This window comes from Diorhabda carinulata, chromosome 8, assembly GCF_026250575.1.
Source record: "Diorhabda carinulata isolate Delta chromosome 8, icDioCari1.1, whole genome shotgun sequence".
Classification (NCBI taxonomy): domain Eukaryota; kingdom Metazoa; phylum Arthropoda; class Insecta; order Coleoptera; family Chrysomelidae; genus Diorhabda; species Diorhabda carinulata.
The window spans coordinates 6,866,552-6,891,460 of record NC_079467.1 but is presented as its reverse complement, the minus strand read 5'-3'; the positions used below and the strand labels follow the sequence as shown (position 1 = coordinate 6,891,460).

The window sequence follows — 24,909 nt, the reverse complement described above, 5'->3', positions numbered from 1 at the left end:
TTTTGTTATCATTTTTATTAATAAATACATATAAAAAAATCAAATACATTGCTTATACGAGTATAAAACAGAAAATAAAGGTTCTGAAGGTTTTGGGACAATGCAATGACTGAAACTGTACAAATATCACACTGTATGTACTACTTTGCAAAATTTTGTATGAATATTCTCAACAAGCAGAATGAGTGGAAACAACGATATTTGTTTTTATATTCGACCCTTATACATTAGATATACTCAGCAAATAATATCCAATACGTACAGTTCAGAATAGTAAATAATAATGGAAAGAAAACCCTAGAAAATCTATCGATATTTATAGCTCTATTTCTTTGTCTTTCGGCAATGTTGACAGTCGACTTTGTTTTACTTCCAGCAAAAGAATTCTCGCTAGTAGGTTTGTCTGAGACACCAGGAGGATTTTTTGGAGCCGGTTTCTTAGGAGCATCTGAATCTCCCAAGACGATATTCACTAGACAGTATTCCATAAGAGCCATAAACACAAATCTAAAATCAAAAATACAGAATTTTTTTACTTATAATTTTATCATAGTACTTACATAGTACAAACGGACATGAATCCATCTACAGCTTTTAAATAGGAAACTGGAGGAAGAGCTGCTTGACTTTTAGCATGTTGGGTCGACAATGTTAATAATGAAGTTACTCCTAAAGTAACTCTTGCTGGAGCTGCCTCTGGTTTTATCCAAAAGGATACCCACTACAAAACACATTGATTTTTTCTACCAACACATTATGGGAAAACCTTGGAATTCTAACAACAAGAATATTTTTCGAGAAATAAATTATTAATATTTAGTCAATAAAAGCACAAAGTTAGGTTAGGTTAAGTTAACAATATTACTGATTAATTGGTAGAGGTGGTGAAAAACGTCTTGAACGATGACCTTGAAAATAGATGCAGAACTAAATGGCAACGATACACAGAATTATTCAAGTGAGAGCTCACTTTTTGACAGTCACAATTCTTACTACAATCCGTCTTGCATTTACAAAAAATAGTATTAAGCAGTTTTTCTGGAGCAGGCGGGAGTGAAGTTTGAATCGGCTCCAAATTTCTGTCAATTTCCAACCCTATCTTTCTGGGTTCAACTCATTACCTAGCCACATTTGAACTAGATAATACACACGATAAAAGTGTAGAAAGGTTAGAAGATATATATATATATATATATATATATATATATATATATATATCCCCTTTTATAGCGTTATACGCCTTTGGGTTCCTAATCTCCAGGCCTGTCTATCTTGCCAGTCGTCGACTGCTAGGTTCCTTTCGGACATTGCTCTAGTGATTCCTTGTAGCCATGTTCTAGGTGGTCTTCCCCTCTTTCTTTTTTCTGTGGGGGTCCATTCTAATATTATTCTTGGTAGTCGTTCTCTTCCCATTCTCTTAACGTGTCCGTACCAAATCAACTGTTTCTTTTCTATATCTTCTACTAAAGTTCTTTCTACTTTCAATTGTCTTCTTATTTCCTCGTTTCTTATATGTTCCGTTCTAGATATTCTTGCTGCTCTCCTCCAGAAATCCATTTCCACTGCATTTAAGTTATTTTTTTGCTTTTCTGTAAGTTGCCAAACCTCGGAGCTATATGTAATTATTGGTTGTAAAATGGCGTTGTATATTCTCTTTTTTGTTTCTGGTCTAATATTCTTTTGCCACAGCACTGAGTTCAGGGCTCTTATTACTTTTCTTCCTTTGGTTATTCTGTCCCTAATTGTTTCCTCGTTTCGTCCTGTTGTTGTTAGTTTTACACCTAGGTATATGCATTCCTTACAGTTTTTAATTATTTTTCCCTCTAGATCTAAATCCCCAGGTGAATCTTCTGATCCTATACATATGTATTGTGTCTTCTCCGTGCTAACCTGTAGACCCCATTTTTGGTATTCTTCTATAAGTTTTCTAGACATGTACTCCAGATCTTCTTTTTCCTGTGCTACCACTACCTGGTCATCGGCATAGTGCAGTGTATACAAGGTGCTCTCCCCAATAGTTAGTCCCATTCCTTTACATTTTTTCTTCCAAACTCTTAGGGCTTCATCTATGTATATGTTGAACAGAGTTGGGGATAAACAACACCCTTGTCGCAAGCCTTTGGTTGTTTTGAAGCCGTCTGTCACCTTGTTACCTATTTTTATTTTTGCTGTTGTGTCTCTGTATAGTTCTTTTATAGCCTTTATTAGAGTGGTATTTATGCTCGTTCTTTCCAGAACCTCCCATAATTTTGAGACAGGTACTGTGTCATACGCTTTCTTCAAGTCTACCAATAGTAGGTGCACTTCTTGTGATCTTACGGTTCTCTTTTCGATTATTTGTGATAGACAGAAAATACTATCTATCGTCGATCGACCTGCTCTGAAGCCGTTTTGTTCCTCGGATTCGTATGGGTGATATTCTTCACAAATGATCTCCTTTATTATTTTTCCGTATAACCTACTGAGCGTACTAGTCACTGTAATGCCCCTATAATTATTGCAGTCTTCCTTATTTCCTTTCTTGTATATGGACGTGATCCATCCTTCTTTCCACGTTTGCGGTATTGGTTCTCCATTTAGATGTCTATTGATAATTTCTGTTAGGATATTAAACAGCCTATTTGTTCCTGCTTTTATTAATTCTGCAGGTATTCCCTCTGGACCAGGAGCGCGCCCATTTTTAAGTAGTGTTATAGCTTTCTTTGTTTTTTCTACGTTGATTTTTATTGGTTCACCTGTAATCCGTATGTCTTCAGCCGGCATGTTACTATATTCAGATCTCTGTTCTCTGAGTAATGAGCGGTAATAGTCTTGCCATTTATTTGGTGATATGGTGCCTATTGGGATATTTTCTTTTCTGCCAGATCTAACATTATCTATAAATCTCCACGATTCCCTGGATTGGCGTCCTCCTAAATAGGTATCCAATTCCTTGCATTTATTTTCCCAGCTGAGGTTTTTGGCCTCTATCGCAGCGGTTTTAAATTTTGATACAGCTTCCCTATATTGTTCCCTATGTTCTGCTTTTTTAGTGCTTAGCCAGGTATGATACAATCGTTGTTTTTGTTCTTTTAAATTTTGCAGTTGTTCAGTCCACCAATAATTTCGTGTTCTCTTTCTCATTTCTTTATATCCTAAGGCTTCTTTGGCTGCTTTGTGTATGCTGTCAATTACTACTTTGGTAAGATTGTCTGTTGGTTCTTGTTCGTACTCCTGTGGGAGGTTTTGGTCCAGTCTTTGTTGGTATAATAATTTTGTGCTCTCGTTCATAAGGCTTTCTATATTATAGTTTGGTATATCTATATCTGTTAAATCTTTACTGTTTTGCAGTTGATTCTTTTGTTTGTTGTCTTTGATTATTGGCATTATTAACTTAGCTTTTATCAGATGATGGTCACTTCCACATTCTGCGGATCGATATACTCTGACATTGTGCACTTTTATCTTCGTTTTTTGTTTCATTATAAGATAGTCGATTATTGATCTTAGATTTCTAGTTATTTGCGTCCATGTATATGTGTGTATTTCCTTATGTTTAAAATACCCATTCATTATTCTTAGTAAGTTATGTTGACAGACATCTATCAACCTGGAGCCATTATCATTCCTGGTATTTTCACCGTAGGGCCCTATTATCTCATGCTTCGTTTCTTTGCCAGTTCTAGCATTTAGGTCTCCCAGTATTATGATTTCTCGATCGTTACCTGTCTGAGATATTAGCTCATTTAGCGTTTCATAATACTTTTCTTTTTCATCTACCCGTGCGTCTTCATTAGGTCCATAAGTAGCAATTATTGTTATTTTGCAGCCTTTTAAATTGACATTAACTTTTATTGTTCTATCGCTTATTGCTTCCCAGCTGGAGACGTTCTTCTTATACTTCTCATGTATAAGGAGCGATATACCCCTTTTTGCATGTTCTTCTTTGTTAACGCCGCTGTATATGTGGATATATTCCCCGAGTGTTTGTGTACCTTGTCCTTTTTTCTTTGTTTCAGAGAGAGCAATAAAGTCCAGTTTATGTTTTTTAATTTCTTGTAAAATGTCATCTACCTTCGTTCTAATTCCCTGTATATTCCATGTTCCACAAATCATAGTCCGTTTTCGTTGCCATTGTCGTTTTCCATTTTGATCATCCATATTCCGAGGCCTAGTTTTCGGATTTTTAGCCAAAAGAAGTTTTTTCCAAGTGATAGGGGGCTGGCCTATCGACTTGACCCTCCTCCTTTACCCGGGCTTGGGACCGGCAGTTGTGTCCAGTGGGCTACCCAATCCACCACACCGAAACACACCAGGTTAGAAGATACTTGCACTTAAAAAAGGGAGTACTCTATCAGCGCGTTTTGATTTAATATTATTAAACGTTTGGCCAGTAATTTTGCTTATAGAAGCAAGTCCAACTGCACAAGCATTATGACAATTAATTTTATCATCGCCGACGACTCCGCTGGCAATAATTTTTAGAATTATAGGGAACGGACCATGAATAAGAGCCACTCCATAAGTTTATTAATATCTTCAATATATGTCTTTACACGAGAATCTCTCGCACCCACATGCTGGTCTGTTGTGTCCATTATAACATTAGCGAGATCTGCCTATCATTCACACACAAAATTCATCGTATGCCTGCCATAAACCCATTTACTAATGACACTTTCTTGCGGACTTAGCCCGCGAGCAACACCTCCATCCATAGACTTCGTCATTGATTGTTCAATCACCATATCCATCGAAGTTCCACAATTTAATTCATCACAACGTCTAATAATGAAAAATCCAATAAATCTTTAATAAATACTAGGATCCATCAAGTTATCTAATTGCATCATATCTTGTACATATAAAAGCGCAGATCTCCTGATGAATGAAGATAAGGAAGTTTTTCTTTAACGCAATTTAAATGAGCTCGCCAATCTCCCAATGAAAATTTTGTATCCCTAGTTTTGCTTAATGTCCTCGTTCTCTGTGCTCCTGTCATTAAACTGACAAAAAATGCTTCAGCTATTTAATCGCCTTGTTCAATATTATTATATGAAACAGTTTTTTTTGTTACAAGTTCAATTATATTTGTAAGGTTTTCCTTCACTATCGAGAACAAGTTCTTTGTATATTATTGAAGCTAGAGTAAGATGAAGCGAGGTATGGGCTCGAACAGCTCTCGCGTAAGCATGACCATTTTTTCTAATTAATTAGGGAAAATACTTCTTTAATACCACTTCCTTCCATAATATAACCAATCGCTCTAAAAAAAGACATAAGTAAATGAAAACCTCCAAGTCTTACTATGATCTTCGATAATTCAGATCCTTCAGGTGCTTCGGATACAAGCGCGGATCCAGGAGGGTCATGACCCTCCCCCCCCTAAATTCTAATCCTAATTCTGTCATGCTGTCAAAAACAACGTAATTAACTTATATTTTGAGGGTAAAACGCTTAAAATGCCATTTCTTTGGGAGAGGACTCGTTCTAATACTAATGACTCCCCATTTGTCAAGACCCTGGATCGGCCCTTGTGCGGATATGATTTCTCGAGCGTTTGCATACAATGGTAGATCAAAAGTAATAATACAATAATCGTGGCCATAACGTTTTACACCTTCTAAAGTAAAGTTGTGTATATGGTATTGTAGTTACTCGCTAGTTGATGAATGAATGGTGAAAATAAAATTAAAGATTCCGAAAAATTTATAATATCACTTGTTAAATATAACCATACCAACCAGGCAGTAATAAATTTTTCCATTTCCCATATAAACTTTTTCAAGTGAAAATGTATTATTTTCATAATCAAAATACTGCTAAAACTTTTTTGCTATATCCCACTACAAATCTGTTTGATAGACTTGTATTGGCACATGAGTTTTTTCTTCAAAATGTTGCGCTGAGGGAAGTATGTATGTTCATAATATGGGATGTTCTGCTGTAACTGAACTTTTTCGAGTAATAATTTTAATGATTCCCATGATGTGAAGCGTATTATGACCGTCTAAAGTAAGTACATTTATATCAGCGTTGTTTGCTACATACTGAATAACTGTACCAGTTTTTTGGTGGCAAAATATGCGGTAGACGATGCAGAACTGCTGCTGTCTCATACATTATAGTATCATTATATGAGGCATACAATACGAAAGACGAAAAAATCTGTATAAGACGTTTTGATCCAAATCGTCGATGAAAAAAAACTGATAAACTCAATTGCAATCTTAATTTGAAATACCTAGGCCGATCAGCAGTTATTATTAAGTGGCTGATAGTTGTACATATTAATTTCAAATGATCTTAATTTTAATCGTACGATTTTTTAAAATTACTTGTTTCAAAAAATAAGTCAAGGACTCCGGAATATCGCTGTCAATATTTTCAAACATTCGATTCGGCAGGGGAATATTATCATTATCCATCACTAGATTGAATATCCCCTCGAATAATTGCCGCGGCAGCTTTCAGTATTCTGAATCGTTCTTCGTTCATATTTTGTTTTTTTATTTTGATACCAAGCTTTATTAAGAATATATATATATATATATATATATATATATATATATATATATATATAAGAATTTTATCACCATACTCTAACTTTAATTTTCTTTTAATAGTTTTATTATCTATAGTTGGATTTTTGCCCATATTATTTTCAATTATTTTCAACCGACTTTATATCCGGTAAAAGGTCTCAGAAATAAATTATAACAATTGTGGTACTTAGTTTCACCAGCAACTAACTTAAATTCATGAAGTCTGAAGTCTGCTGATATATTAAAAAAAAGATTTAGTTCTAAAACTTCCAACACCAGTGTGTCTTAGTAAACGTAATTTGATTAGGTTTGATGTAGATTTTCCACATTAAGTGTTAAATGATATAGAAATCTGATAGTTTTCAACTATTTCCGATTTTAAGAATTTATGTTTTGATAAAATTACAAACTACAGTTTCCACACACCCTACTATACATACAATGTCTCCCCGGTTAGGTGAAACGACTCTTAAACGATAAAAAATCTTCGATTCCAATTTCCATTTATTCAGGTTTAGATCTGATTCATGAAGACTAATTCTTAACATAATTCAAGATTGGAAAAATCAAGTATGCGTCGGAAAAGACTTGTTTTTCCAAAGTAAAGTATCTTTTATGTACCAAAAATAAAAACAATGTTCAGGATTAACATCTAGGCGCAATTTATTTTGTTGGAAAATTCACTCTTGCCTCATTACCATTGGCTTGGCAGTGATTAGTGATAATTAAATAAAGTTAAAATCCTCATCTACTTCACCGCCTATATCTGGGCATATTTTATACGTTTTCAAAATTTTCCAAAACCTGCCTGTACTTGTTCTCAAATAATCAATCAAACTACTCAAGTTATTCGGTTTTGTGATATTTCACTGTCACAAAATATTTATTTCGCCTTTCCATATACACAAAAATCCATTTTTGTAAGGTCTGGGGATCTTGCAGGATAGCATGCTACACTCTCCAAAACCATTTATCATTAAACAGATTGTTTAGCCAATCAGTAATATTTTTTTGTATAATGATCAAAGCAAGTATCGTGTTGATTTAATGTTCGTTCATTAGAGGAAGGTTTCTAGCTTCTAGTTTCTAGTTTCAGCACATCGAACATGCACTTTCGCTCCAATTTCGATAGTTTTCTGATGACCTTTAATTTTTCCAGAAAAATATGTTAATTTATGATTTGTTTTTCTAATTATTTGCTTCCCTGAAGACAAACAGAACTGCAATCACCTCCTTGGTTAGTTTCTTCTGAATATTTACTTTGTATTGTTAAATTTTGTTTGCTTCATAAATTCTCTGAGTGATATTTTGGATCTGCATCTATTGAATGTAAGTCAAATAAAATACTTGCATCAGTTTCATGTCAAGGTTTTGTATCTTCCTCCTCATAATGAATATTTTCGGTTAAAAAAATTTATTCATCAATCGTCAAGCAGTACTTTTGTTTATTACAGCATACATATATTTCATTGAACAAAGCAATAACCTCATTTATCGATCTTTGGCCGGCTCCATTGAACCATTGAATTAAATAAATTTCCTTTATGACGTTATCATATTTAACAATAATTTGAGTTTAATAAAATTGTTTTGACATTTCATTCCAGCAGATTAATAATGTTATGAATTATGGTCTATATTACAAATATTAGTCTTAAATTTGGGGAATAAACTTAAAAAAATGATTTTGAAGTATACTTATACCAATAACTTTTTGTCAAATGTGCCACTTAATAGGCAATTTACTGTAGAGAAAATAGGTTTTTTAAAATTTTTAAATACTTCATTTCTTAAAACCAATATTATGCTAGAAATTAGTTTGTTACCAAGCAGGGCTGGATTCTAAGAAATGAAAACTTTAATGGGGAATTCCGCATCTTTTACAAGAGTCGTTTTACCCATTCGTGGACACAATGTAGAGTAATCCAATATTATGTAGAGGTAAGTGTTACAAGGGTTGAAAAATGAAAATGAAAATACTGACATTTAATTAAAAAAATGTAAAAAGGTAACAATTTGAAGCAATCTCCTCCAAAGTGCTGCTCTTGTTTAACAAATATTTTTGCTTTATCGTGGTCTTCTCGATGTCAACCGTGGCCCCCAAACGTTTTTCTTTTTATTGGTCCTCAATTTTTGGGAAGTGCTGTAAGTAACAAAGTGGTGAGTAATGCGCGTGTGGACAGATGAGACCTCTTTTCGCACATTATTCCGCAAACGTTCCAATACGCTAGCCACTTATTTGAATATTTTTTCCACCTTTGCACATTTCCAACTGTTTATGAGGTTAAAGGGTGTTCCGATTATCTATTGTCCTTAAATGACTCATTTTCACTTTCACATAGGTCAAGCGTCTTATAAATAGTCTTGAAAGTTACTATATCATTGTCATAATCACTTATTTAAGTTGAAATAAAAATTAATGTTTATCGCTCTTTAAAACCATGTTTCATGATGGACACTGTGAAAAGAATCTTAGTGAAGTTGTTATAGTAGCTCAATGACCACCGGAAACTGATTCAAATTCATCACTGATCATATAACTTATGAGGGTTCTAGTCATACCTAATAATTAAAATAGATGCAACACGATAGATTGCTGGTATAAATGTTATACCAACATCGTTCACAAGGATACTTGAAACTACGGATTCCTTGGATTTTGCCTCGTGTTGCTGGAAATAACCTGCTGTGTACGGCCGTTCAGAGCAGCGGTCAGTTTTTCGGTGACCACAGTAGTAGGAGACAATGTTATGATACTGAGTCGGTGCTGCCCTCCTGAGGTCGACCTCTTCTAGTTTTCCTTGTGACTGGGATGGGTTAATCGGAGCGTCCTCTGCATATCATAGTCGCGTAGGCTATCAACGAATTCCTAGATGCCCAAACATTCTATAATGTTCTCTGGTGCTGATAGATCAGCAAATCGGACAAGTCGGACAATATATACCTCGAACTCTTAAAAAGCTTCGTCACACTTTTGCCTTCAGCTGAGATTGGTTGAGGTGTTCTAAGAGTTCATGACCATATCACATATCCAACCTCTTCTTTTGCTGTTCGAAGTAATCGGTTTCTTCAAGAGGTATTATTTGGAGTATATCTAAAGCATCTCCTCGTAGTGCGATAGTTGAGTTCACTGCATGTTTTTATTGGACCAATTATTCACTCAAGCGGCTGCCTGAAACTGTTTAACGTATTTGGTCTGATACATTAAACGGTGGGGCTTTGACTCGAGAAAAACTGCCAATGTCTTTTGTCTTGAATTGTGCTTGTGAATTTTATGATAATACATGTTCACTCTCCTTTTTTCTGCTGGAGTGTCTGTTCTTAAATTTGCAATCTTTTTCTCTAACTCGTTTATCTGACTTGTTGTCATTTCATTCTCGAAATCTGATTCAATGGATGAGATTGTTTTCAATGTCAGCGGCAAAGTCAATATCGTTTTCAAATGTCGAAATCTTCTCGCCCATTTTAGTAGAAATATCATTCTTCATTTCAGAAATTGAAGAGATTAATTCACTCATCACTCTTCTTACTAGACATTTCAAGCTCGCGATTCTTTAGTTCTGCCTTTAATTCCATCACTTTCAGGTCACCAAGTCTCTTAGCCATGTTTATATCACTATTTATTCACAATATCCCACTTCTGACACCAATCTAATGTTTTTCTTATTTATTTGAGCTATTTCTAATGGTGAAGTGAGTTTATTACACTGTCTTTTACTTATTAAATTTATTTAAACGTCCACTTTAGATATTACAAAAATTAAATCTTTATGTTTACTTTAGACTATTTCGTTCCGTTGACTATGAGTTTGAATTAAATACTGACTCTCGCTGCTTAACAACTTATACTAGAGAGTAATTTTTAGCATTCCAGGAAGTAAACGAACAAACAAATAAATATAGAGGCCTTCCTAGAAATTGGTTCTAAAGACAATAAAAACCCGAAGAAAAATAATATCACACGATTTACGAGAAACGGCGTATTTGCCAAATTTTATACTCTTTCATCATAACCGGATAGGACCGGCATCACTGTCCATGTCGTGGCACTGCACTTGATGTTTAATCAATTATTACTTACCGACATGATAACTATCAAGCATGTAGGAATGTATGTATGAAACAGATAATATCCCAGTCGTCTTTTCAGAAGGAATACTACTTCTAGGCATGTGAAATTTCCTACAAATGAGTACAGTAAGTACAAGTAAGTTATACTATGAATATAGTGCGCAAACCGAACAGTTCTCTTCTCCCTCCTATATTTTGAACAGTAATGATAATTGGAGAGGGAAAATAAGTGATCGTAAAGTTCTATATCAATGATATAACAGATATAGATGTCGTCACATTGTTATTTTGATCATGAATTTAAGGCAATCTCTCCTTTGACTTCAACTCAATTACTATACAAAGAGGGCGATAGAAATAATTCTACTCCTATACTATACCTATACCAATATTTTGAGAAAATGATGAAACTGAATCCAAGGTAAGGACATTCAATTAAGGATCCCCTTCTCATCCATTACCCATTACCCAAGAATTCGATCAATCAGATGTTACCTTACAGGGATTATTTTCTAAGTACAATATCATTTTTGATGTTATCTGTGAGACGGGGATCAACAGTTTCCTCCAAAAGAAGATGGAGCTCCACCGCTCTATTTTCCAGTTGGATCAGTTGAAAAGAAGCTAAATAATTGATTTTTTGGCATATTAGTTAGTCAAAGAGGAGCAATGAAATATATATTTTATGTTTGTGAAGGTGATTACACAACCTTTAAAATAAGGTACTACTCAACCCTAATTTCTATATTAGAGGTTACTTCTGCTACCGCTACAGGGTTGAAGTAATTTAATTGAAAATAAGCCTACAAACGGTTCTCCTTAATAATAAAAGTTATGCGACTTTATATACTCGAAGATTTTTATGGGGCGACTCGTTTTCAAATTGACATAATATATTTTGGTATAATAGGAAGAAATTTCAATATAATAAAAAATACAGCCTGTGCTAGCTAGATTGATACCTTTTAATTCGAAATTTCATCATTTGTATTTCATGATAACCACAGAGACGAATAGAATTGAGAAATCAGGCATATTACGAAGTATACTGCAAATATAGATTAGATGACTTATACCTATTCAAGTGAATTAATATTTTATGCATCTAGTGTAACCCCAACTTAGGAATTGAAGGATGTTATCAAATCAACATAATAATTCTATTTCCCATTTGGATTCCCAAAATACTATGGTCTACATAGAGCAGATATCTCAGAAAATAGACTAAAAGGTTATCAATTCGATAAAAAAATAAAACTGCATTAACGAACCATGAAATATCAAAAAAATAGGATTCTAAAATTCTTAGAATGAAAAAGAGAATTTTTAGAAATGGTTCACATTCATGAGAACGAAAAAGCTATAAATGATAAAAAATATCTAAATAATTTAAGTAAAATTTATAGCACTATTTTGTAAATTCTCATAAAACTACAAATAAATTAATTGACTACTGCTACATATTTGAAATGTAAGAACTAAAGAACAAATTTCATAATATATCAATCGATCATCTACAACACGAATATAAAAGTGAAAATTATTTTCAATCATTCCATATAATTTTTCATTTTAAGATCCGGCCCTCATTGCAGGAAAATTCACTCGTGAGAAATATCTTCAAATATACCATAATATTTGAAACTTGGGTACACCATTACACACCAGAAATGAAAATAGGTCAAGGCCACAATGAGAATCCAAATGAGAAATAGGAATATTATGTTGATTTGATGAAATCTTTCGATTGCGAAAAAACTAGCGTAGTTTTTGAAGAAAAGTAGCCAATCTGCAATACGATTCTTTGGCTCTTCTAGCTTCCTCCAATCACCTTCTGTTCCCCATCTTAAAAAAATGGCTTGGTAGAAAGCGATATGAAACAAATGGAAAGATGATGGTAAAAATAAATGTAATGTAATAAACGTATTTTGTAGAACTTTCCAAAGATTATTTGAGGTGCATAGAATTAAAAGGAGATTATGTTAAGAAATTTGTTTGAGTAAAGTACCTTTTTACAAAAAAGCTAATTTTTCGTAAAACTGCCATCTTATATATTAAAAAAATTGACGATTTCCATTCCGAGTCCGTTCAGGCGTCCTACCCAATCGATTTGCTTAATTTTTTTAAATGAAAGGTATTGATGCACAGATCAGCCATCAACTATCGGATTTCATCTAATTTTCACCCTTCTCAAGTTATACTCAAATGCGATTTCCCCCTGTACATTACTTATGGGAGTTTTTCACATACACACGTTCTATCCCCAATATCTCAGGTTCTATTCAATATAGTTTTGGTTTAAGAACACTCGCTGAAACACTTTCTTTCTTTTGAGTTTTTGAACACTTAAATCGGTTGAGTTGGAGAGGAGCTAGGCGCGGGCATTCAATGCGGAGTTATGGATTTTTGTAGGTTTTTGGCAATTTTTCTACATTCAAAGATCTATATCTCAGGTTCTACTATAGCTACAGAGTTCGTTCTTTTCTATTATAATGATTTCTGATACTTATTTAATGGATTCGATGCGAGCGAAGCCGCGGGTAAAAGCTGGTTATATATTACTATCAATAATTTCGAAATCTTACCCGTTGAATATACCTGAGTACAATCAGCAGTATTATTTTTAACTAACGCTAATTGAGGAAGTTCGATGTTTTCATCCACTACCAAAGGAACATCAGGGTCCCATTCAAAAATCATATCGTCCGTTGTGTGAGATACTGAAAAAGGCATTGAAATATCAAAATTTGCGTATAATTTTTGTTAATAGATTTTTTTTCAAGCGTATAATAATATCTATATTATTTTCGGCAGCACAGTTCGTAGAAATAACCTATTCTTTAACTAGTACAGAATAATGAGAAACGATAGCAACATCTTATTATAGGTGTTGTAACAAAGTAGTCAGGAACTGTCATTTAATTTTTGATTATTTGAAATAGCTAATTCTACTATTGAAACACTAATTCCAAAGAAGTCATGAAAAGTGTATGATTTTGCTTATGAAAATTTATAAAATGGCGCAAAGAAAATATTGTACGAAGATACAAACATAACACAGGCCAACAAAAAAGTTTTTATTTTAATAGCTGATCTGTATAGATTTTTATGTGCTGAATCCAAATCTGGCCTTAATTTTTTTGTATCACCCATAGTTTCCAAGCAATATGTATTTTATTATAATCTAATACCCCTGTACGGTATATAGGGATATCAATGAAACACTATGTTACATCATAAAAATGGTTTATATTTACAGTATAGTAATGAAGTGTGATAATACAGGGTTTACTTGTCAACTGGAATTTGTCTATATTTTCCTTCCCTTTTTTCTTTGAAACTTATTGTGTAACTTTTTCTGCGATGATTCGCTTGCTGAACTTCCCGGTGAAGTGACCCAGTAATCCCCCATTATGTTGGTGTTCCAGCGGCCCTGGTAACGTTTTTCCATCACTTTAAAATCCCGGTGAAAACGCTCACCTTGCTCCTCACTAACATTTCCTAAATTGTTCGGGAAGTAATTCAGGCTCATCAAACATCCTAACTCTTCAAACTTTTTTAGCAAGTGGACAACAATAATAGACTTATATTCTGGGTCTTTTTCATTTCCCAAAAAACAACTTACTTGAAAGATACCCATGCTTCTTTTTCATTTGAGGTCATTGTGGATTCGAAGTTAACGTCAAACATAATTTTTCTAATATCAGGTCCGGTAAAGATGCCTTCTTTCAATTTAACTTCTGAAAGGTGTGGAAATTTCTGACAGAGATATTTGAACCAAGGTTCGTCTTTAGGCAAAGCCTTTACAAACTGTTTCATGAGGCCTAACTTAATATGTAGTGGTGGTAGGAGCACGTTTTCTGGGTCTACAAGGCTTTTGCGTAGAATGTTCTTTTCGTCAGGCTTTAAAGACTGTGTAGAAGGTGAGTTGTGTTGATTCCTAACTCTACTGTCCCATTCACACAGGAAACATTACTTTATGTTACTTTCAAATCACCACAAAACATCCAACTATGTGCAGAATAACCTATTTTATTTAACACTATTTCTAGATTTTCGTAGCTCTCTTTCATATGTTCAGAATGACCGACAGGTACAGAAGCATACACGTTACCGTTGTGTAGTAAAACAGTCTTCAAACTATTTTTGGATGAATCAATAAACAACCTTCAGTCTTCTTTTTTGTACTCAATTCCAAACTCACTCATTAGACCAAGAATGTCTGAGCAGTACACCAAATCACTCTCTTGTTCAAAATACTGTTCTCTCTTCCTATACAAATGGATGCTAGTTCCAGCCGCTAACAATTTCTTTTCTTGTAGCCTAGAGCCAAGCAGTTCAGCTTTCTTTCGTTAAGCCCAGATACCCAACTCGTTAAGCTCGACCTGAGTAAACAATTTAGGCTCTATATTTTCTGTAACACATTGAAATTCTTCATCGTGTTTGTCTAACTCCGACTGTACATCAGGTAATTCTTCTGTTACAATAGAATTTATGTCCTCTGGTGGTTTAGGGACCGGCAAATTTATACCGTGCCCTACTAGTCTGATAGCGAACGGAAGGTTAGGGTAGCTTATTACCTTCTTGTTTTTAGAATTATGACCAGTAATATCTACACTGCAAAAGTAAGAGTCATCCCTCCATATAATAGAAACAGCAAATTGGAAGTATTTTCATTCTTTTTTTGACCATTTTCTAAGATCTTCAACACATACTTAACAAATCTTATGCGACGCCCAAGATTTATCCTGATCTCCAAGTTCCAAAGTATGCTAGATAAACCTTTTTTACAAAGTCTGTAATATTTCTTTAGTGTTTTTTGAAAACAGACTCACCACAAATATAACAAAAACTGTCAGTAGAGTTTCTGAGCATATGTACATACAGGAAACGGAAACGTGAAACTGAGGTTTTCATTAAATACCCCTAGATAGGTATGGAATCCGTGTTGGTTCATTAGTCGTATTTTTTCGATTTTATTTTAACTTTAAAAAAGCTTGATTTCATAAATGTAACTATAAAATGTGAATAAATGGTGAGTGATACTGCTTTTTAAGCATCACATTAGGAATCAGCAGCCTAAAAAACATAAGAATAAAGTATTTTTTTCAGTAAAAAAGTTTTTTCATCGTTGGCCTGTGTAATGTAAAAATGGAAAATTATACCAAATTAGCTGCATTTTTATAGCGACAAGGAGAACATTTTACTCCGAAAAAATGAAAGACCAATTTGATAAATTGCTGCAGGATACACCGAATAGTGTTTATTTAGCAACAAAGGTGGGTTCTTTCTTTTTTTATTATTATTACCTTTATTAAATCGTTGATAATTATATCCTTTAGAAGATTAATTTTCAAATTGACAAAAATTAACGTATTTCGAACTTTAAACGTTTATACCACAATAGCTCATTTTTGGCTTTTGTGTTCTGTCTTGGAGGTCTGCGGTTCGATTCTCAGCGCCGACCGATTCTTTTATTACTTATTTCAACGTTTGTTTTTAGGTTATTTTAATTATATTAATATTTGAAGTCACAGGAGCCTTTAGATGCGATGAACTCGTTCGTTTGAAGAACAGCGAAATCCAAGATATAGGAAATTTAATTTTAGTAAATATCACAAACATATGAAACAACGGTAGTTTATTATACTTGACGATTATTATTTGAACTTGGTCAGACAGTATACGGCACTTCGTCCGTATGATATGGATCTGCATAAAAGTTTTTATTAAATATCAAAACAGTGAATGAAACCGTGTGGTAATCAGTATACATAAAATATCAAACGTTCCAAAGACATTGCAATGTTTTTTAAATTAACAAATCCTCAAGAATATACGGGACATTGCCTTCGTAGGACTTCAGCAACTATTTTAGTTGACAACGGAGGGGATATTACAGCTTTAAAACGACATCAGTGTTGTTGAAGGGTAGGTACTTACGAGGATGTATTGATATCTAGTTAGCCTAGACCAGTTCCATGCATAAACAAAATATTGCGTTACCATAGCAACGAACAATAACTTATTAGAAGTGTAAGTGTAACGTTTGATGTCAAAAAAGTGAACCAGAGTTACGCAATAAATTAAAAGAAAAAAGGTGTCCACTAAATTGTGAAAATAGAAAAATTGAAGTATCGAGCCATCATCAAGTACCTGTATTTAAAAGGATTAAGAGGTAAGCAGATTTACGAAGATATGCTTAATAGCCTTGGTGATCAATGTCCTTCCTATGCGACGTGAAAAATTGGACTGCAAGCTTCAAAAGAGGTAAATTTTCCATTGAAGATGATGATCGATTGGGAAGACCAGTTTCTGTGTCAGTCCCCGAAAATATCGATGCAGCTCATGACATGACTTTATCAGATCGTCGAATTGGGCTAAAACGGACATCTCAAGCACTGAATATCTCATACGAACGCGTTCATTATATAGTTCACGTCAATTTGTACATGAGAAAAATTGCTGCAAAATGGATCCCCAAATGTTTGAATGTTGACCAAAAGCGTGCAAGTGTAGAAGCATCGCGTTCGATTTGAAAACGATGTAGAGTTTTTAAACCGAATTGTTACTATTGATGATGAGGCTTGGGTACATTTCTACGAACCAGAAACAAAGCAGCAATCGATGGAATAGCGACACTCTAGTTCTCCAAGACCTAAGAAGTTTCGTGTTCAAAAAGGGTAGAACAATAACTGGAAATTACTATTTGACATTACTGACCATTTTACGATAAAAAATAAAGATAAAAGACGCGGAAAGCTATCCAAAGGAGTTTTCTTTTTGCAGGACAACGCCCCTGCACACAAATCTCATGTTGCCATGCAAAAAATTCGTGATTTAGGTTTGAATTTCTAGAACACCCCCTTATTCACCTGCTTTGGCTCTGTCCGACTATCATCTCTTTCCTCAACTAAAAAAAAGTTTAAAAGGTCATAAATTTTCTTCCAACGAGGAGGTAATAAAAGCTGTGGAGGTCTGGTTTGCAGAGCAAGAATAAACATTTTTTTTTAAAGGTCTAGAGACGTTGCAGATTCGCTGTAATAAATGTATCCAATTAAGAGGAGAAAATGTTGAGTAATAAAATATTTTGACATTGAAATTTTGTTTGGGTCTGTAGTAGGCTAAGAATTTTTCAATATATCCTAGTAGAAGATAAAAGAAGTACGAGTTTTGGAATCAAAAGAGATTTACATTCAGGAAACCTTTCAAATCAAAATATTTCTAGCATAATGAGTACAGACAAACATCTTACTAATTATAACATGTATACCAATGACAAGATTGTCAATGCCGAAGCCGAAAGTGGTGGCAGTGGTCTAAATTTAAATAACTGCATTGTACAAAACTGCACCTTTAATATTACAATTAATAAATAGGTAATGCTTATGCAATGTATTCAATTTTTTTCTACTTATAAATTGCATTATTGTTACGCTTGAAGAAAAAATATTATATCTTACTCTGACCAGGAGACATATTATATGTTTCGTACAGTTCAAGAATTTGGGCTCAGCAATAATGTTAGCCTTCTACAAATGGTAACATAATATACTATTATATAACTTACAACTTTCCATTTGCAGTTTACATTCTTGAGTATCATGCGGGTAAATCATAAAGTTCATAGCACAAGAGAGCCTCAATGTTAACCTAAAATTGATAAAGAAGATTTTTCAGTAATCAGCATTCATTCAATCATCAATCAATAACATCATGTTTGAGCTAGAATATTACGAATTAGAAAAAACTAACGACCCACTTCTGGTTTTCAAGTAATCCCATGGACATTCGTTTGCGTATAATATTCACTCAACTTCAATTGATTGGTCTTAATTTTAGAAAATTTACTACACAGCAAAGTTTATAATAGACTTTTTAACGGAGAGGAAGATTTAATTTGTTATTTGATTTTCAGTTGTACTTGAAATTATGAGCTGTTTCTAATGAAAAGAATATTTAAAAGTTTTTGTAGGTAAAGAAGCATATACAATCGTTTTAGTAGTTCGATAATAATTAATATAATCAAAGTTACGTACATCAAATACAGTATAATACGAGCTTACAATTACAAGTGTGTTTTCCACCTAGAAATTTTCTTAACATATTCAATATTTTAGTTCAGATAATGAAAAGTACAGTGCTTTTATTAGAAACTTTTTCCACGAGTGATGCCACTTTCGGATGAGGTCACTTTCAGAACTGACGGATCCATTATTTTCCATGATATGCTTTGAGTCGTTGCTGTCTTACTATAGGATATGACATCGCGGAACTTTTATGTGTCTTTATTTGATTAAAATCTGAGGGATGACGTTATTTTCCCATTTCGGGTTAAATCTATTGCCTATTAGAAGATTATTGCCCTTGCAATAACGGAAAAAGATTTCCTCACAACTAGACTGATATTCAGTATAATTTTAAATAAATGTGTGGAAATAATTGAATTCGAAACATTAGCAAAGGTGAATTAAACTAGGAAAATCATTTTCTTGCCAATCCCGACACCCAGAACTGGTCGGTATTTCATGGAGGATGATGATGGTAAACCTGTTACTGTTACCCAGAATGTTATAAGACCATGGTGGTGACACCATTTATACGGAATCTCAAGAGGATTTGTCATGTAAGGAATATTCGGATCAAAAACCAGTGGTTTCAAATGGATGGGGCGACTACTCACACAGCTCAACAATCGATAGGCAGTCACTTGTGCAATTGAGATTATCTTTATTGATTGACAAAATTAGAACCAAGATTGATTGACCAAAAATGTGAATACCTACTTACTTTACCATATAAAGTATGGTCTTGTCTTTATAGAGCCACATATAGTGATTCGGAATTGTCATTGTTTGGAAAGTAACAGATTTGGCATTTTTAAAAAACGAATCCGGCCTCCACATTTTTTTCAACCATTCCACTTCGAGTAGTCTATATTCCGTTGTCATGTTTTCGGGAAGTCTCAATCTGTGATCTTTCCAAGTTTGTGCAAAAAATATATCCGCTGCATATGTCTAAAATATAAAATTATGAATTACAAAAACAGAAAATGAGAAAATTATTACTCAGAATGCCACATACATACTGAGAATTATCGAATATGTTTTCTTTTATGCTGAAAATGAAAAGATTGGTATTTTTTTTTATTTATCAACAATAGGTATTGAATGATAATATGCCACTATCTTATTAATTTACAGATAACTGATTCATAATATAGATGTGTACAAAACCTTATGAAACAAACGTGAATAGTGTCAGCCAAATAACCTTAGGAAAAAAACTTTCAAAAATCATGCACTGCATTTATTCTATCATTCAAAGTATGAACTGCGTGAAATATTCAGTCTCCAAGATCATCCATTCAAGAATGTGACGGTAATTTGCAAATAGATCTGAAAAGGTCGTCGTGGAAAGTATCTGTACTACTAACCACGAATATTATTTTTCTTTTGTTTGTTAATTAATTATAACTATTGTTTTTCTGTAATTTGGATATGTTATTTAACACTTTTTCTATAATCACAATTTCATATTTTAACTTGGGTTTGTAAATAAATCATTCTGCATATATAAATATGAATAATAAATAAAAAAGTTCTTCAGATCAAAATAACATATTTCAAATCAAATTTAGAAATTTTCATTTTAAATTAACAACAACAAAAAACAGTTTTTATGCCTTTATAATAATTAAATAGAGAGGCAAGAATGGAATAATAAATTGAACAAATCCACAAAATAATCCTCTTTAAAAATAAATTAATTTTATAAAAAAGTATATTGGATTTATCTACGCTACACTACTGTCATTATTTTTGGTATTTTATGAAACAAAATTGGAACAAACAACTTTATTTGTCACTAAAGGTAGTAAACGTATGATTTGGCACCTTCAGTCCTAAAAAGGAGAGGCCTTTTGGACCGATGGTTCGTAATGCGGCCATTTTTTTTTCAGTATTTTTTTCATACCAGTTCATTTTGAATAATAATTTGGTTTCTTTATTTTATCTTGATTAGAATGTTTAATGTGTCGAAATCAAAAATAGTACAAGACGTTGAGTTTTCGATGAAAATACGCGAAATTTTCTACCGAGAAAATTCAGAGACTTATGCGACAAACAAGATCAATTTTTTCAAGTGAGTAGATGCTGTAGCAAACATTAATGGAATTTTCCTCCTAGCCTAAATATTTGAAGAAAAAAAAAATAAATATCAAAAGCAAAAGTTGAAAGGATACTTACCAAAAAGATTTACTGTTTTATTTAGAAAAAATGTTCAAACATTTATCATGCGGCAGAACTAAATTTATTACCACATATGTAGAAAATCATATTTTGTTGTAATGGTGCCTTGTTAGAAATTAGAGCTGACAAAAAAACAAATTTTCGGCATTGTTGATTTAGACGAAATTAAGAGGTTGAAACGTATAAGAGATTATATTTCTTTGCGGCCACATAGCTGCTCAGATAAAGTTTATTTTTAGCCTATAGATACTGTACTTTACAATCTATTGGAAAAACATATTTGGGAGAATTCCCTGTATTATTTCAATCTAGTTAGGTTTGAATAACTACGAAAAGTGCACTTGTCATTGTTAACGTCGAAAGTCAGAAACCGTTTCACCAGAAGCTGAAGCAAGTATATCTAAGCTTAAGCTCCATGGTGTATGGTTGCTGAAAGATATGGGACGAAATTATAATATCAGAAAATGAAGTTTCAAGGATGCTGGCAGACCTATCGTGTAGATTTCGCTTTGTCTTACAAAAATCATAATTTGATATTGTGTTAAAAATGCTAATTTGATCAAAAACTGTTTTTTGCCTTTTGCTCGCAGGGGGGCATAAACTAACCCATTGTGTTAATGGTATCTAGGTTATAAAAATACAAAAATTCTAGTATGAAATTCTTCAGTTAGATTTAAAGTGGTGAACTAAACCTTTAAGAAATGGATAAGCTAATAATTAAATTGTTAACATTGAATGTAAAGGATGCTTGTCTATTCGAAGTATATGGATTTTCTATCTCAAACTCAAACATAATATCCAATTTTATTCCAACTCAACTCCTTCTCTATTTGAAGAAAGGAATAAATTACGTTACAACGAAAACAATTAATAATATATCACAATCCAATTGCATTAAAAATATCAAAAAAGAACTTTTTAAATAAAAAACGTTAATCTTAGTACTGCAGAAATTTTTAATGCATTGGTGGCGTTGCTGTTAATTCTTAAAATTGTTACTTTCAACTCAGAAAGTGAGTACGCTTGAAAAACGTAAAATTATATTTTGAACTTCATATAAAAAAAAGGAGCGCGATAAAAAATTATATTTATTGACAAAACGGGGAGATGTATTGCATCTTCCAAGAGCTAAAGAACGTTCAAAAATGAATATTATGTTTTCCCACCGCATAGAGTATTAAAGAAAGAGCGGCATGTTAATTTAATTGTAATATTGGAAGAGAAAAAGAAGAATTTCTTCCAATCAGAATAGAGTAGAGAAAGATAGATAGTAGTATATCGATGTTCTTTCTCTCTATAACAGCAGCTCCCTCTATCTTTATTATTAACTCTATGCCCTAGCATCGGAAAATGAAATGCTACGTTTATTACAGCCATGAATTTAAATAGAATTGTATATTATTGAACAATATTAAATTGAGTTATGAAGTTTAGCTCTTTTGTAGATAAATTATCAAAGGCGAATATCGTTTGGTGAGTTGTGAACTAACTAAAGAAATAGCTCCAAACGTACATTTATCTATCTTTCGCCATATTTACTAATGCTTAAACCGATAGAAAAGGATTTTTGAGATAAAAAATTATTGTTTTGACCTGAAAAACCGGTAGTGACAATAATAATGTTATACCATCGAATTTTCGTCGATGCTGTCCAAACCCATGACAGTAACATGAAAATGAACTATGGTTGGATTACCATCACGTTTTGGTGGCCTCATTTTATCATATTTACTTGGATCGGTCGGGAGGATATCACGAATTGTCAAACCAGTACTAAAACATTATTAAAGAGGAAACTTTTAATACAAAATATCAGCACAAAACGTGTTTACGACCATTATTAGAAACTGCATCATCTTTTTAGTCTAATGCGAAATATTCTACTCACGTTCGTTCGCTGTTCTACCAATTTGTTGAGTAGATGTTGTTTTCATTGTGATTTTAAATATTTTGCCATTCGATTTTGAAACAACAAATTTATAGCTGTCATTTTAAGCCAATCAGCTGCCTTAACTATAACGGTTGCTATAAAAACAATTGTTTTCCATTATCATCGTTCTCAAAATCACTTAAAATAATATATCCTGTTAATCCTACTATATAAACAGTTCCTATACGTGGAAGGTGTTCCGATTAAGTGAAACAAATAGTATATCGCTCTCTCTCTTCTCCGAGCGCTTCAGTTAGTTCTGCGCATCTTGAAGCATGCGTAGTATAGATAAAGTGTCTCGAGGGAGAGAGAAAAAGAAAATTGTCGGCTCTGTAACGTAGGGACGTTTTTTCCCATACCAACTGTCAATATAGGAGTACTGGGACTAGTATTCTGAAAATTTGCTTGCATGGGTTTTTTGAAATGCTCGTCTCTGCTAAAATAATTTCAGTTTCCTGAAACTTCCAGTTATACTGGAAGTGGACACAAACTTCGTTATTTTAAACGAAATTCTATGGCTTTTATTAAATTTTTGGAATTTACGCGAAATTTCAAAATAACTTCATATAAGGCATCGTATGCCTAAAGTCCACCATTTTTTAATCATTTCACATTGTCGAAATTTTTGGACACATACAGCCCTACACTAAAAAAATTATATTTCTAAGTTTAAGCGAGGTCTAATATTTTTGGGATTTGGACAAATAACAATTACAGCTTTCAAAATCTGTGAAGACCTTGACAAAAATTTATAGAGAGTGTTCAAAAAATGGTGCCGAATTGCGCTATCTAAAAACTTCAAAAACTTAATTTTTTCAAATGACAATCTCCATTTTTCTCTTTATCATTGGATTTTACTCTTCAAATTAAGGGGATTCGTTAGTAAATTCATATATCTCAAATTAACAGTTTTGATAGAAACTGAAATGTTTATGGTTTTTAATTGTCGGTTGTCTGGAGAGACCAAGAAAAAACAAAAAAAAAGCTAACATACCAACAAACAAACAATGAAAATAGCTTGACGCTTAAGTGTTGCAAAAGTGTCCCGTTTAGGATTTATCAATTAAGATTATTTCAATTTGCTGGTAATATACGGGGAATGTGATAGGGTTATTAAACGAGCCTGCGATACTTTCCGTTTGCGGCAAAAACATTGAAATTCCAGTACCCTTGAAACTGTCTTTCACGCAATATGTGAGGATTACTTTCACTCCAATAATGGGAGTTACGCCGGTTAAATATCCCGTTCTTCTGAATTTCTTATCTGTCCAAATTAAGTTTTGTAAAAAATTTTCGTCTTCTTGAGTTTTAATTAATATAAATTCACAAAAAGCAATTTTTCTTTGATCGTCACCTGGCTTTAAATTTTCTACCAACGAGACTCAATACAGATGGAACTTTTGTTTTTTAAGGATCCTGTGGATACTTATCTCTGATATTCCCAAATCTCTTTCCGCATCGGTTAATGAATTTTCAGGATACGTACGCTCTGAAGTATCTCAAGACTATAATTTCATGGGCTTCATTGTCTACGACAGGTTTCAATTTGCAGCACGGTGCAACAAACTGACCGTGGGTTTTACGATTATGAATGAGCCGCGTAAGTGTATCAGGGGTGGGTCGTGGTCTATCCGGATATCGCAAACGGAAAGTATCGCAGGCTCCTTTAATAACCCTATCACATTCCCCGTATATTACCAGCAAACTGAAATAATCTTAGTTGATAAATCCTAAAATGGACACTTTTGCAACACTTAAACGTCAAGCTATTTTCATTTTTTCTCTGTTGGTGTGTCAGCTTTTTTTGTTTTTTGTTTGGTCTCTCCAGACAACCGATAATTAAAAACCATAAGCATTTCAGTTTTTTCAAGTTTCTATCAAAACCGTTAATTTGAGATATATGAATTTACTAACGAATCCCCTTAATTTAAAGAGTGAAATCCAATTGAAAAAATTAAGTTTTTGGAGTTTTTAGATAGCGAAATTCGGCATCATTTTCTAAACACCCGATATGAATTTTTGTCAAGGTTCTCACATATTTTGAAAGCAGTAAGTGTTATTTGTCCAAATCTCAAAAATATTAGACCTGACTCACATAAACTTAGAAATATAATTTTTTCAGTGGATGGTTGCA

The 24,909-nt window shown here is 33.2% G+C and overlaps 1 protein-coding gene across 1 annotated transcript in view; it reads right to left on the bottom strand.

Annotated features, from left to right (window-relative positions):
• Positions 1-24,909, bottom strand: part of LOC130897289 (glycine receptor subunit alpha-2) — a 36,230-nt gene continuing 11,321 nt past the window's right edge. The window contains exons 4-10 of the mRNA XM_057806062.1: positions 22,474-22,618; positions 19,386-19,612; positions 18,166-18,248; positions 13,181-13,315; positions 10,606-10,706; positions 561-721; positions 1-507 (exon numbers count right to left, since the gene is read on the bottom strand). Of these exons, the coding sequence (XP_057662045.1) occupies positions 228-507; positions 561-721; positions 10,606-10,706; positions 13,181-13,315; positions 18,166-18,248; positions 19,386-19,612; positions 22,474-22,618 (1,132 nt within the window). The 3' untranslated portion in view covers positions 1-227. The remainder of the gene's footprint in view (positions 508-560; positions 722-10,605; positions 10,707-13,180; positions 13,316-18,165; positions 18,249-19,385; positions 19,613-22,473; positions 22,619-24,909) is intronic.